This window comes from Lineus longissimus, chromosome 9 (genome assembly GCF_910592395.1).
Source record: "Lineus longissimus chromosome 9, tnLinLong1.2, whole genome shotgun sequence".
Lineage (NCBI taxonomy): Eukaryota > Metazoa > Nemertea > Pilidiophora > Heteronemertea > Lineidae > Lineus > Lineus longissimus.
Genome location: NC_088316.1, coordinates 15,966,516 through 15,982,151, shown reverse-complemented (window position 1 = coordinate 15,982,151; position 15,636 = coordinate 15,966,516). Strand labels below are relative to the sequence as shown.

Here is a 15,636-nt window from a genome sequence, read left to right as displayed (position 1 = left end):
AAATCGCATCAGGCAATCGATGCTGCAGAACAAGAATATTGATCCTGATAACTCTCCATGTGACTGAATGACTCTTGTTAACCCTTGTAGGTCAGAAGTATTTGTGAACTTATCAAATAGTAAGTAGTAACCCTAACATACAATATTGCCTCTATAAAATATGCATTTCAAAACATGAATACAATATCAAGCACCATTTGTTTTGCAACCAGTCACCACAGCAACCGGAAATTGATGAGAATCTACATCCAGTGCAGCACTAAATTTTCTCAATCTTCAAACACAGAGGACCAATAATAGCAACAGAGTTCTATGATTTCAAAGTGTGTCTGTGACCTGTAAGTATGATTGGCCAAATGTCCAGGCCACTCTGAAAGTGCCAGGGGGTAGCAGTAGCGCAGTAGAAAACTGTCAGCCTCATGATCGAGAGGTCAAATGTACGTTTCCAGGACGAGGCTGCCCCACAAATATATTTTAGTTGCGAAATTAAGCCCACCATATGCATCGAAATCGTCTGATTTAATTCGAAATCAATTTAAAATGGGCAAGATTTTAGTAGAAATCAAACAAATCACTATGTTTAGTCTAGAACTGCCAAAGGTCTGGAAAATGAACTGAAAAGGAACTGATTAAAACATAAACAAGTAAAAAATGAGTTCCTTTAACCAAAACATCTGAACAAACAGCACAGAAAGAACAGTTAAATGACACAATAGAAACTCTTCAGCTTATTGCCAATACGTTGTATGCAAAGCCCTGCCACACCGTCCCAACAACACTGGTTTATCGTCAAACATGTGTTGACTCTGAGGCAAAGTTAGCACTTAATGGCAAAGTTAACGTGCTTTACAGTTCACAATTTACCAATGTACATGCATGAGCTTTCTGACTCACTTAAAATAACTTCCCCATGGCCAGGCTTTATTGGCAAAGAGATTCTAACTATTCTTTGATCTAGACCATCATTCTAAGAATTACAAAGACAACATTAAAACTTTTAATGAATAAAAGGCAAACATGTTTTTTCACATTTCTGTTTTTGATTTGAATCTATAAGGTGTGAATAATACACCTAAACTTCTCAAAATTTGGCAAACAAATAAAATTACCCCCAAACACAACGAGACACTAGTTGTAAAATGTTCACTAAAACATAACACCATAATCAGAACTACCAAGTACATAAAATCCACCCTCTGCTCAGCAAAAATAAAACAAAAGAATAACAATGCAAATAGAAGATGGCCTGATCAAGGAAAAGTACAGGTTTTTCAACCAAAAATATAAGAATGTCACTTTGGAAGTCAGGGCTAGTTCATTTCCCTATATAAATGATTCACAAGAGATATTTTGATCGACTTCTATCTATGTTAAGTAGTGGCACTGTATCAGGAGATTTGGCCTCCATCAGATCTACCACAACAGTTCAAGGTTCCTGCGATGACCACCAGCAAGGAGAGTTGTTGGTCACTTGCGATAAAGATCACAAGTCACAGCAATGGAAATTGCTTGTTTGCAGGGCACTATAAATGAGATCAATTTGTGTTGCTTTCAACCGCCAAATCTACAGTATTTGTACTCAACTATAGATGATGGAACCTAGAGTAATCAAGTTCTTTTACGTAAAGGGAAACATGGCACCCTCCAGGATGGTTAGATCCCAGACGCTCAGAACACAGATCATCATTGCCGTTGTTCAGTTCTTCTTGGCCTCTTCCATATCGAAATCTAACACCAAGAGTTTGGTTTCCTCGGTACCATTCCGACTCCCAACTGCACAGACTAGCTTCGTGTTGCAACATCTGACCCGCCACACCACACCTCCACTGCCACCACTTTCCAGAGTCACCAGATTGCGCAGGAAATCGCCAGTTTTTAGGTCCCAGATTTTGACAGTGCCATCGTCAGATGAGGTGATCACAAACTTCTTATTGAACTGGAGACAGGTCACAGCACTCTGATGTTTATTTGCACCTGAAAAAGAAATCAATTCCGTTTACTGGTATGCTTACTCAGAGGGTCAAAAACGGCTCTAATTCAGTGGAAACCGTCAGAGGTAAATCTACCGGGTATTCGATTCAAGTCGGATGTACCCTACACAGATTACTATCAAGTTACTCATTTCAACACAGTTGTTCAAATTCTATCACTTCCCATGGTTTTTATTGTCTAAATCATACATACCTTGTAAAGTCTGCAAACACTGGCCAGTAGTAATGTCCCACACTTTCACCGTGGAATCAGCATTTCCCGACACAAGTATATTGTCCTTAAGTTCCATGCCGCTAGTAAGTGACTGGTGTCCCACAAGGGTGTGCAAACAGTTGCCTTGCTCCACATCCCACACTCGAATCGATGTATCAAGGGACCCACTCACTATGTGTACACCATCAAACTGAAAATTATTGAACGAAAATTAGGACTAAGAAAGGACTTAATGAATGCTTTCATGCACAGGGAATTTCATGGAAATTGTTTGGGCACAGGGCTCATCGTCGTACTCAGGGCTGATGGTGAGGTCCAGTGGTGACCAGCCTTGCTGGTTTTGGAAATATTTTGAGTGATCCAGAGCTGCAACATTTTACAGATAAAGGAGAAAGTCCAGTTTGTGAATGAATATAGCCACGTAGACAGATTGCACATTAATTGAAAAAGAGATTGTAAAAGGTAGCCAGAGGATGAAATGGTACATACCTGTAACGAGTATACCCTGTTTGTATGTCCCTGGAGCGTGTGTATACAGGTCTCCGTGTCAGGATCCCACACCTTCACCATGTAGTCATAAGCACCGCTGACAACCCGTTTACCATCATACTGGACACAGCGTACAGCCGCCACATGGCCCATCAGCACATGTTGACACTGGCCGGTTTTTATGTCCCACATACGGAGCGTGGCATCCCGAGAACCACTCACAACCCTGAAAGTTGAAAAAATAGATAAAAAACATCATGAAATCACCATATTGAAAGAATTTGACACTGGGCAGGTTTTATGTCCAACACATGGATTGTGGCATTCCAAAAACCACTCTCAACAAAGATCATAAAGGACCACCATGTTGATTCATGAATCAAACGCCTTTATAGCTCTCTTCCTTCTTGTATTCTCCTACTTACACTCCTCCACTTAAATGCATACATCTGACTGTGGACGTGTGACCATAGAGCGTATGGAGACATTGGCCTGTATCTGCATTCCATACTTTCAGCGTACGATCTGTCGAACCACTTATGACCATATTGTCTGCCATCTGGGATGACCAAACACCACCAGTATGACCAACTAATGTCCGCAGGCACTGAAAAACAATTGTACAAACATTAAATCTTTTTGCAAAGGCCGACCCTGACAACCTACATGTACATGTATTGGTAATGGCGTTTGTCTTTAAATGTAAGGTTCAAGCCCCGTTTGTAGCTCTTTTCAATGCAGCCAGTTGGTTAATACTTAGCCACAAACTAGTTAAATATAGGGTACAAACTGCCTTCCTGCCAGGTGCCTGACATAAGAGATAGATAGGATTCGGAAGTAAAGTGTGTCGGCCTTTATTTTATATTTGTCTTTGAAGAAACACTAGCTTCTTCACAAATTCAACCTACCTTGCCAGTGACGACGGACCAGACTTTCAGTGTGTTGTCATCAGACCCACTGACCACACGAGGACCGCAAAATTCCAAACAAGTAATCACATGGTCATCATGACCTTTAAGCACCTTGGTTGGCCGCTTTTCACCAGTCCGCCAATTTTGTTCAATTTGATACTGCCGCATGAATAAATATTTCCACGGACTCGGCGTAGAACCTGATGGCCTGCGTCTGGCTTTGTTCCCAAATACAAGAGCTTCGTCGACACCCTCCTCGCGGCATTTTTCCCGCCATAGCAAGTTGTCTTCTGCAAGTATGCGCCAGTAACGACATGTCTGTGCAGCACGGAGAAGATCTTTTGGTTCCAGGAAGGAAAGCACATAGAGTGCCAGCTAAAAATCAAAATTTGAAAATTGTAGATAAACTATTCTAAACGCCAGAACTTGAGCACCTATGCCTGTGCGTTATTTGCAGGCACGCAAAATCTTGCTTCGCGCACTTTGGCATAGATTGACAGTTGCAACTTGGAACACTTCACACTGCCTGGCCTGGCCCTTTAAAGCTGAGATACCAATCAACCATAAAATGGAATAAAACAGATGCTAACCTCTTTTGGCAATAGTGATATAAAATCCCTCTGAAACTGAGGTTCAATGACGGCCATAACGTGACGGACTTGTGTTGGTTCACAACACTCAATCAACTGGTCTAACGCGACCAGCCGCTCGGCGTGACCCCATTCCTGGAATGTCTTCAACCAATCAGCAAGCTGGGGTGGCGGTTCGTTACAGGATGGGATCCTCTGGCGGGCGAGTCGGCACCCATCTCGAATTGTACTGAATGTTTGAGAACTTGGCACAGAAAGACTGAAAGAAGATAACGTACAAATGATTTGATATGAAAAGAATCAAAGACCATGGATAAAGATTATAGAATTTTACTATTTCTGATGAAGGTTTATGATAATGATGAGACTTCTGTAGTGCTAAAATCCTATAGCGTTTCATCACCCAAAGCGCTTGATATCATGAACCTTTTCACTTCACTTCCCTTTATTTCACCTGCCTTCTTGCTTACCTTTTGGAAATTTCCAGGAGCCTGCATGGCTTCTTTCCAGGGGAGACCCCACGCAAGTCAGACAGACCATCACACTTTCTTTTCATCTGAAAAACAACACAAAAGATTTTAAACATGATTATCCTTTTCATATAAAATAGCAAGAGCCCTAGTCTGTTCACAGAGCAGGGCTTTCCAACTTCTTCCCCTGACCTAAGCTCCTTCCTCACTGAAGGTCTCTTACCCAGAGAAAATGCCACCAACTTTTTGGCTGAAATAAACCTTTTTCGACATGTTCGATGTGTTTGGTGATCAAAACGAAGACACTATTAAGAACCTGCGACAAGTAGCTAAAGAGTATCGAACAACAGTTTTTGTGCTCAGTAAATTTAGCCTTACCACAGATTTTGATTGACTCCTTGAGACAAGATCCCCCAATTCATCGTCATAATACTCAGATTCTCCCTCCGTATCATCATCTTCCATCTGCTCATCAGCATCCGAATTCGGCCCACTCGCATCGCTACCATTTTCATCAACATCGTCTGAAGATTCGTCCATTTTCATACTCTCAAAGGCAGTGGGCGGCTCATGAATATTTGCGGAAGAAGAATCACTAGACGGCGTAATAATCTCCGAACTTTCACAAGTCCTTGGCGTATCGAATTGTAACTTTCGGTCAAAATCCGTCCCTTTTTTGTTATTTGAGTGGCATCGACATTGACAGTCACAAGTGTCCTCATCAAAGACAACATCACCATCAGAACTAGAACTTGGTGTCTGTAACTCTAACTTTATATTCAAGGCACAGGATCGGCGCATTCGACCTGACCGTGTGGTGTTCCGAAGTTGTTGACAATGCACACAGGAGTTCTCTATTTTGTCAAAATCCTCCGTGTTATCTAACTTGATCAATTTTATTCGGGGCGTGGAATCTGAGGAATCGTTATGACCACTCGATGTCGAGGGCTGCGGATCAGCCGTCTCCATCTCGCCATCTTCAGTTTGACTTGTTGCATCGTTTGCATTATCCATTCTGAGACCCCGCCTGGATTTCCTACAGTTAGAAATAGAAATAGCATCACAATATTACAGAAATATCAACATCAATAACACAAACATCAACAAATAGCATCCAAAAATCAATACTACATCCTTGATCCAGAGACTCAACTAGACGCAGATAGCTACAGCAGACAGCTCTCAACCACAGCTGTGATAAATTTCTTTTCTAGTACAGAGAAGTCAACATAACCTTTAAAAGTCATCTGCTTAGGGTGTGGCAACCAGCACCAATTTTAATGCCACCACTGCCACTGCTTGGGTTTCAGGGATGAGAAAATGAACAGTGCATACATTGCATGTATTGACAATTTCTCACAAGTCATGACGTTTGTCGTGAGCTGCATGTCAGGATAAAACAGTACTATTGTAATTACTTGTGCATGTTGACTTGCCTTTGTTCATGGACATCAGTTCAGCAGAAGAGCATGAATTGAAACAGGCAGGAAAGTACCAGCATCACTACTAAACACACTATAAACACTGTTTTTAGTTATTGTGCATGTAGTGTAGAACTGCAGACAACTGTCTAAGACTGGGTTACTCAGAGCTCTCTCAAACTTGTAACAGCTCCCTCCCAATGATGCTTTTGGGGGAAAACGCTATATATAAGGTGGAAAATGGAGGTCAGCAGAGGGGCAAATGCCCCACACATACCTTGTGGACTTCCTAGGAGTCCGCTTCGCCGATGGTAACGAACAGAAAAGCCTCCTGCAATTTTGTTCTAAGACTCCAGGACCAATGCCAGGTGTTTTGGTGATGTCGCCAACGGTTCGAAAACCACCAAGGGCCTGCAATTAGAAAGACAAGACATCATAAGTAAGAGTGTGTGTGGGGGAAGTGTTTTAGTCATGACCCCAACACATCCTAATTTGACATCATGTTCCACCCACATGACATGGGGACATCCTGAAGGTAGCCTGCAACCTAAATGAATAATTTACCTTCCTATGACCTATTATAAAAAGGTATTGGCTTGCATTATAGATATTTTCATGTTGCCACAATGCAGACACCAGATTTCTGAAAACAAAGTTTTAAATGATGAGTTGCACTCGAAGCACAGCACATTTTGACACAGACAAAGGTTAAGGTAAAATGGTACATTTATAGCCCCAGTTCAATCCTCCACAGTTGAGAAAACACTGGCAATACATGCATGTAGGCCATAATTGTACCACCCGACCTACATGTACTACCATTTGTACTTCCCCACACATATTATACAGAGAGACAACACCAAAACTCAGCCAAATTCCAAGAGTAAACATGCTGATGACACCATGTTTACATGTCTTAATATCCCAGCATGTTTGCCAAAACCGGTCAACAGACCCAAGTGTTTTCTGTTCTGTTTACCAATTTAAAGCAAGTTTACTTTAGGTTTCATAAAATCCTTTAAAGGAAAATTCAACGAAATCTACCCACAGGTCTCAACAAGAATTGACAATAACATGAAGTGAAAGGAATGATTTGATTTTATGCTATTCCTAGAACAGGTCCATTTGATTGGTGAGCTTAAAACGTGATATGGTGAATGTGATATGGAGAAAACACAATGAGTACAGCTAAATAGCATGATATAATATACTAATGCCCTTTCAAAAAGTATCATTACATACCTGATTCACATGATCAGCTGAAGGATGCTGGGAGAACGGACTGATCAATGTGGATTGCATGAAAACTGTCAACGGTCGCCCGCAGTACCACGACACACAAGGCATAAGCTGCGGTCCTGGTTGAATTCCAGGCATGTTTGATCCCTGAAGGTTTTCTTCTTGGTTCGAGAGTTTGATGTACAAATTACACTAAATGACTAATTAGATCAGTTTGAAGTTTGTCATCACAGTATCAGACTCAGAGTATGCCATATTTCACACTTTCCTGGTTCACTTCTTTCTTTGTCTACACTTCCTTTCAGGAGACGGAGAGTTCACATAGCCTCATTTTACAAACGAAAAGACCAGAGTTGGGTACTACCTTCCAGTTCTGCGGTGTCTTCCAAGCTTGAAATAAGACTGGCTTGCAAAGTTGGGAGAAGAATTCCAAGATAAATTTGTTTTGACATCTGGTGAAATATGTACATGTAGTTCCTTGTTGATAGTGCTTACGTCCAAGAATTATAAGTACATACTGGTCAACAGCTTTGTCCCAGATAAAAACACACTATGTCATAGGACAAATCACTACTGGTGCAATGGAGACAGACATCCTTGGAGAGCGAGGCATGAAGTATCTATCATGACATCACACTCTGTCACTGCTCTACACCTAAACTGTAAAACATCCACATCCACAACGATCTGCGGTGAAAATTCAAGTGACAGTGACAGCAGATTGTCCGTCCCACTCCCAGGCTTCTAAACGGTACTGAGCACACTCCACTTTACTAGAAATCAATCAATGATACACAGAAATGTCTGAATATCCATGAAAACATCACCGATAATGGATAATGTCACGGTCTATCGTCCGCCGTCCTCTGACTGTGGGAACAAGCATTTGTTAAAGGGTGCACAGGCCCAAAATTGCCCAAAGCGCCATTGATTGGTGGACAAAGAGAGAAAAACTATGTCAGGTATACAAGAGAACAAAGCCATAGGTTAAGTTAACATTACCTGCATTGTGTGCCAGGTAATCATATACCCTTTGTTTGTGTGATTAGGTGATTATGGGGAAAGTGGATTTTGCCTTGGCTGCATTAATTCTAAAAGCTGTGAATTACGAACAAGGGGGATTTTGAGATCATGCGGGGGGGGGGGGGGAGTCCTGACTGTATAAGGTTTTTGGTTATCGCTATAAGATTTGAAGCCAAATTACATGATTATACCTAGGCCTCACATATTCATGTTTTTACAGGCCTGGGGCTTTGTCCTCAGTGTGCTAAATATTTGAGGTTACATTATTATGAAAAAATTAGAGGACATGGATTAACCTTTTAAATAGTTAAGTGCGATCACGTACGAACCAATTTATCTTTTGCATTCATAAAAATCTACATGTATCTTTGAAGTTTTACCAGCTCAATGATCTTGGAACTTTTTTGTCTCCTGGCACACTTTTAGTAAGATGGCACGAACAAAATTGTGACAAATGAATTTCATACGCCTTTGAACACCTTTTACGAAAATATCATGCCTTTAAAAAATGCATCTGAAGGACCTTTGTCTGATGGTCTGGTGTGTGCGTTTCTGGGTGGGGGGGAGGGAGGGTATAGACTCTCTCATAATACAGTTCACAAAGGAAGTGTACCACTTTCATTAACATTAAAATATGAATGCCATGTTATGAATTATTGAAATCCTAGTTACAACAATAAATATAATAGGACAGGTACAAAGGGTCTGGCAATTTTAACCTGAATTTAAAATCGGACTTATTTTTTTCATTCATGAGTACAATAAATGATATTAATGCCATATATTTTCCTGATTTTTTCTAAAATATAAAGAGCCTGACGTATTGAATATCCCTGGACATCACAACTCTACTGCACAAATGAAACATGACAGAAATTAAAGTTACACATCGAAGGGTACACATCCATTGATAACAATAGAACTGCAATCCCAGAGCCAATAATTCAATGCCCGCCATCCGGAACCTATTAACACGTGCATCATCACCATAGCAATCACTCAAACAAAGAACAAAGGCTTCATTGATGACCACGCATACTACATGCAGTCGTCAATTATTTATTGGGTGTATTCCACACCATAATGTAACAGTCATAAACTAGGACAAAAGTACCACAAATTATGATGGTAACACTATGGACTGCTTTGTTCCAGATGACATGAATCCTGTTTTGTCTGAGAGGATATTTGACCATGCTCAACTCACCTTGATAGGGGACAGAGGACAGACACCTCCACCAGCATGATAAATCATACCACAATATCCACAAAATCCAAATTGCCTTCACCAAATGTGAAAACACCAGTCCACAAAACTCCCCCAACACGAAGATAGTATGGAAATCTCAAACTTTTGTCACACATGAAAACTGCATAAAACTCAACTTTACCATACAGCTGATACACAAAAACCCTTGAAGTTGACACCCTGTCCCCATGTCTTTATTTCACTCCCACCGGAAGAGAGTAAAAATAAGTTCTGAATAGGGCATTGATAACTCGGACAATAGGAAGAGAGATGCACACAATAGAACAATTGTCTATTGTGTGAAGTTTAAAAGGATACACTCACACAATGGTGACGGGAACTTAAAATCCCGTCTTAATCGATGAAACCTAACATACAGGTTCTGTATTTTGGTGAAACCGAAGACCCTTCACTGTTTCTGATATCAAAATGATAAGCTCAGCACATATCATTGTTGTGATAAACAATGATGAAAATTGGCCAGTTAGATGTCTTCATCGGACAACGAAAATGACAAGTTCAGCACGATGACTGAGTACAATGATTGAGTACACGGACACGAAAGCCATTTTTGTCAGTTTTTTACCAAAAAAGGGAAACTCTTGTGACGTGAAGACATCAAGTATGACATAATTAGTTCACAGTGATGCCTAGTACCAGAGTTGTCACAATGACAGGTTGGGTATATCTTCATTTCAAGTGCACACGCACAGCAAGGTGGAATCTACCTTGGCTTAAGATCAAGTCACATCCAAATTAAATTTGTTGATTTCCTCAAAGTTTTGAGAAGAACAATAATTTCATCTCACCTTTCTTGTTTCTAAAATGGCCTCTGCTTTTGAACGTCCAACTCCTGTCAATTTGGCAAAGTCGTCAAACGTTGCTACATTGACATCTAGTCTCTTGTTTGCCATGCTATAACGTTTGCTTTGAACTGAAAAATAAAACATTGAACATAGTTTTAAAGTACTGGTTAGGTTATGGTAGTAATATAGAACAGTCCACACACACGCACTCCTTTTTTTTAGGGCGCTGCCAATTTGGCCCCCAGTTTTCTCATGACATTAGGCCTAGGCTACATCATGCTGTCCCGAATCGCATCACAACACAACCGCCCACAATGGTTGCTTACCAATGCTGCACTTACTAAGCAAGACAGGCGAGGCTGCAGCATTTATAATTTAGGCTTAGCATGGGCTAAGTTAAGTAGGACAAAGGCAATGAAGAAGGAAGCACACCCTTCCCTGTGTACATAATGTACATGAGCTGTACAAAATGTACACAGACCATAGCAGCACTTCCGAAAAATTACGAAAAACTTGACCAACAAACATTGAGAAATAAAGCAGAATGGTTCGTTATAATGTAGGTCTGACAATTTTGCTAGATGGATATATAGTATGCCTTTCGAAAAATATGGGAAATTCGCATTGAAAATTGATAGGATTACCTGTAATTTGACAGAAATGTCAGTCATAATTTGAACACGACGGCAAACTTCGCCATGTTAGAATAAACTTCGGGACTTTCCGGGATACGCCCGAAGTTTGCCGAAGGTGTTGTCAAATGTCTATGCTGCAACCTATTAGTGAGGAGAATAACTAGTATTCCCGGCAAATGTGGAAAATATTGACGCTGTCAACTTCTTCACACATTTTGTACACGTTGTAGTGAGTTTATTGAGGAGAGTCACATCCAGAGTCTATTTGAAGGTGCAAATTGTCCCCAACACCATTGTCGTTCAGTGCCATGAGTAGGCCTTATCCCTAGATCTCATGAGCTACCCAGTTTCAGGTTGGAAGACCTATGTGTCCTTAATCACGAGCCTTCAGTTTTGGCTTGGTCATGTTGTTCGTAGGCCTTGACCCGTCCACTTCGGCAGTATAGTTTTTAGTACCCCACAACTCAACTGAGGACAGGTTGTGCCTTTGTCTTTAGACCAACTGACTTCATGTCTTCACGCTCTCGCACTGGTATCTTCTGGTGAATAGACAACCAAGCAGACGAATCAAACCGTGTCTCACCAGCACTTGAGTGGTGGGTGCCAGGTTCATCAGTGTTTCCCTTTGAAGGAGGAGTTCATACAACCGACCACTTAAACATGTTAAATAAGTTCATCACACAGCCGACAGTTTTTTTACTATCATACTACACTTAAAAACATCGGTACCTGATATGCCAACGGTTTATAAGTTTCTACTAACAGTTATTTTTTCACTCTGTTGTTTCCTTGTCTTTCAGGCCAAGTATGAGTGAACCAAGTGAAAGTTACAACTATGAGGCTGACACCTTTGTGTCAACTACACCAACAGATCAGTACACCTATGGCACTGACACATTCGAAGGAAGTCATGACATCAGTGACGCTTCATCACAACAAAAAAGTTATTCCACCGATACATTTGTGACAGAAACTGTTACTCAAGACAGTCGGAAGTATTCGGACACCTTCGAATCCACACTGAGTGACAGTAGACAGTCCTACTTTGATAGCCAGTCTACCGTAGTTGAAACACCAAGGTTTGTACTTGATTTTTCTCAGGTAATTCTACATTAAATAAAAACTTTTCTCCATTTAGGTGTGTGTCTGAAGTTTCTTCTCCTTAAAAAAAATGTCTTACCATGGCTGTTGTTTTGAGTAGTGTTGGTGTATGCTTTTCCTTTTAGCCAACATCTTCAAATTTATATTGCCAAAGGCTGTTTTCCATGTATGCATATGCTCTGTATTTTTGCATCTATCCTGTTTCCACTTGTTACTGAGTGAGTGTATGCTTCAAGCCAGTTACTTTGTGTTGTCTTATAATTGTCACACTTTATTTCAGGAAAACTCTCACCAGATACCGCTACAGCACAGACAGCATTGAGCGAACGTCTCTCTCTGGTTCTCGATACACCAGCTTTGAATCCTCCTCTGAGAGGCCATCTTATTCTGATACATTTGAAGATATCAAGTCAGATGAAGAAACTGAACTGTCTTTGACTCAAACAGTAAGTTCATTGAAGTGTCCATGTAATTCATACTTTTTCAAAATTAATTTCCAAACGAAAAAAATCACTTTTCAAGACAAATCGGATTGAGTTTTAAGAATACTGTGCTGTATCATTTGTCTCCAAATCTTTTCAGACTTCTGACGACAGTGAGACTGAAGAGGAGGCAAGGGCGGCAGAGGCCAAGTTTCTTGAGGGAAGATATGAACACATGGTTTATGGCAGTGTTCAACAGGAGAAACTGGCATCCCCATCTCCACAGAAACCAAAATCAAGAAGTATTTGTGGAATATTTGACTGTTATTATGCAGATAAATTTGACGAAACTTCGAAGTGATATATTTGCATATCAGTCGTTTGTATATCAGGTCTACACAGTGGCATTGTTGAAAGTTATGTTCAGAGCATTTTCACACAATTGTTATTTCAAATTCGAGATCACTTTTCAAAATTGAATCAACAGAGGCTTTCAATGGTACAAACCTGTTAACATTTCTGTCTTTCTAGGGGAGAAACAGCTTATCAGCTACTGCCGGAAGAAACTTGAAGTCATAAAGAATAATGAAAGAGGTAGGTTTCATGCATTTTTCAGTTCAGGGATTTGGGAAACTTAGTGCAGTCATCTCAATGCCCCTGAGAGATATATCTTATAAATAATTATTTATTTATTTTTCAGGTGATTTCAAAGATACTTATCAACAAAAATCAGTACCATCTGCTCATGATCAAATTTTAGTTGAGAATTACGGTGTATCAGAGGGAACTGTATCCAGGTTGAAAATACAGAATCTGATCGACAGAATGAAACAAGTAAGTACATCCGCTGGATTTCTAAGATTATTATTCACCTGGGTGATGAGCTCTCATATTCACCCTTTCTCAAGCAACTTTATTTCGTAAATTATGACAGCCAAAAAAAAATTGTTTTTTCATTCCATCAGTATGTTCCTACTCTGAACTTTCTATTGACAGGTGGCATCAACTGAAGTCCATTCACCTAAAAAGTGCAGAGACTGCAGGTTGGTACAGTGGAACCCCGGTCGGCGACCACCTCAGTAACGCGACCACCCCGCGAACACGACCAAAATTCTCCGGTCCCGAATGGTTTTCTCTCTAATTCTCATTAACTGGCCCTCGCTAACACGACCACCCCGGTACCCAGACCGCGACCACCAGCTTGGTCGGTCCCAAACTGCAAATTAACCCCGCTAACGCGACCATGAGGCCTAATTGCCGTAATCAACCATGACCGCATCGTATCAATTGGCACCTTCTCGCAAATCCGTGTTGATAGTTAGCACCTCGAACACAATGACCATGGGAATCCATATGAAAATAAATGATGTGTAAGTGAGTTTGATCAAATGTAAGCGCAAATAAAATGAAGAATAAACTTTCTTTTCGACTCACGGTTTGTTTTTCATCATTTAGTATTAAATGATGTCAAGAGGCATGCACACGTAGTTTTTAGGACAAATAAATTATGTTGATTAGTAAGAGTACCGATACTCAAAGTAAAGAATGCTTACTACGTCGTAATATTGATAAAATACGTTTTTAAAAAGATGATTTAATCAGTACCAGTTCAAATTGGCTGAAGTTAAAGCAGGAAGACATCAGGAATAATTCTCAACATCTTCTCACATCACCTCTCTCAATGTTAGCGGGAATATTAGCTTGACATCAAGAAGGGCAGCTGCCGATGGTGTGAATGACATGCTTGCTCTAATTAGCATGCTCAAGTTTTAATGTAATGTTTGGTCTAATTAGCTCTCGTCAGTTTATTTACTCATTTACATAAGTTGTAAATTAAACGCAAAACACTCAAGAAAATGATTTTTTATTCGTGATATACACACAAATTATCGAATCACCCGGTGGCGTAGTCATTAATGCATGTCAATGTACACACAGCATATCTGCTAGGACGATGTTTTGGCGGGAAAACCTACTTATGATTCTTAAATTCACTAACGCGACCACCCCGGTAACACGACCACTTCGGCTTAGTCCCTTGGGAGGTCGTGTTACCGGGGTTCCACTGTACATGTATTTCAGTAAAAAAGAAAAGTGGTTTTAGTATTGGCAAGAATGAATAAAGGCTAGCACTAAACTTCATGTTTTGCAACCTCGTAGAAATTGCTTGCAAGTCTCTCACAGTTGCTCTGTATTTGAACAATGGGATTTGGGCCAATGAGTCCCTGTTGATTCTGCAATGGATGAAGTTGCATGGGAAGCAAGAGCTTGACCATAATAATAGTATTCCTATGGTTAGAGTCCTCTCAGTTTCATTTTATCCTTTCATATTCCAGGCATCAAATAGCACAATGTAAACAAGACGAGTACCTAAAGCATAAGACAGCCATTGCTCGTGGAAAAATGGTGGATGAACGATATGAATCACTGTGTGCCAAGGTATTTATTATAGCTAATCCTAAATTCCTTTCCAATAAGATTTCCTGTATTCTCTACTAGCCACTGTCTTGTAGCCAGTTAGGAAACTGCAATCCCCCTCCCCACAAAAATAACCCCCTATGTATATCATCATAAACCTATAGACTTTATCTATAGTCAAATAAAAGTGTTATCTTATTTTGCAGGACTCGTTAGCCATCTTTGGAGAGATGATTGGGTCCTTGCCAAAACTTAGTGATGATCCTGAAGACGTCTGGGAGAGGCTCATGAAACCGTTACATGAAAGAGACACAAATAAACAGCAGAATTCTCCCTGACGTCCATAACATTAGGACTTCTATTTCATTAGCTAAGAAGTTAGCGAGGACTTACAGATTATGTCAGCACAGTGTGTGTTTATTTGGAAAAATAATTTCGAACCTAGAATTATTAAAGCTAGTTTTGGAATAGAAGTAAAGTTAAGTACATGGGCAGCTTGTTCCTAATCACTGTAGTGCCTCTGACCTCTCTAGCATACCCTTTTGAGATATATTTCAAGGCTGGCTCTTTTTACGAGGTATTTTTCTATGCATTTAAATACTGTTAGTAATATGTGGTGCCTGGTGCATTATTAAGATATTTTAGAAATAAAAATCT

The 15,636-nt window shown here is 40.3% G+C and overlaps 2 protein-coding genes across 5 annotated transcripts; one reads left to right on the top strand and one right to left on the bottom strand.

The window, feature by feature from the left end:
* Nucleotides 1-1,572: 1,572 nt before the first annotated feature.
* LOC135493679 (F-box/WD repeat-containing protein 7-like) lies at nucleotides 1,573-11,109 on the bottom strand. Of its 2 annotated transcripts, XM_064781179.1 has the most exons (11): nucleotides 11,048-11,109; nucleotides 10,407-10,531; nucleotides 6,364-6,497; nucleotides 5,044-5,701; nucleotides 4,666-4,751; nucleotides 4,196-4,454; nucleotides 3,603-3,980; nucleotides 3,120-3,301; nucleotides 2,695-2,920; nucleotides 2,185-2,395; nucleotides 1,573-1,974 (listed from the first exon to the last, which is right to left on the bottom strand). In XM_064781179.1, exons 2-11 carry the CDS (start codon nucleotides 10,509-10,511, stop codon nucleotides 1,697-1,699), a joined length of 2,517 nt encoding a protein of 838 aa, XP_064637249.1. In that variant the 5' UTR covers nucleotides 10,512-10,531; nucleotides 11,048-11,109; the 3' UTR covers nucleotides 1,573-1,696. The 2 variants fall into 2 exon arrangements, with proteins under 2 accessions (XP_064637249.1, XP_064637248.1); XM_064781178.1 differs by lacking the exons at nucleotides 10,407-10,531; nucleotides 11,048-11,109 and adding an exon at nucleotides 7,329-8,180.
* A 143-nt stretch (nucleotides 11,110-11,252) lies between these two features.
* LOC135493956 (uncharacterized protein C8orf48 homolog) lies at nucleotides 11,253-15,632 on the top strand. Of its 3 annotated transcripts, none has more exons than XM_064781647.1 (9): nucleotides 11,253-11,309; nucleotides 11,839-12,117; nucleotides 12,420-12,585; nucleotides 12,722-12,863; nucleotides 13,093-13,155; nucleotides 13,262-13,395; nucleotides 13,558-13,604; nucleotides 14,898-15,000; nucleotides 15,186-15,632. In XM_064781647.1, exons 2-9 carry the CDS (start codon nucleotides 11,846-11,848, stop codon nucleotides 15,315-15,317), a joined length of 1,059 nt encoding a protein of 352 aa, XP_064637717.1. In that variant the 5' UTR covers nucleotides 11,253-11,309; nucleotides 11,839-11,845; the 3' UTR covers nucleotides 15,318-15,632. The 3 variants fall into 3 exon arrangements, with proteins under 3 accessions (XP_064637717.1, XP_064637716.1, XP_064637718.1); XM_064781646.1 differs by lacking the exon at nucleotides 11,253-11,309 and adding an exon at nucleotides 11,317-11,634; XM_064781648.1 differs by lacking the exon at nucleotides 11,253-11,309 and adding an exon at nucleotides 11,319-11,391.
* The last annotated feature ends 4 nt before the right edge of the window (nucleotides 15,633-15,636 follow it).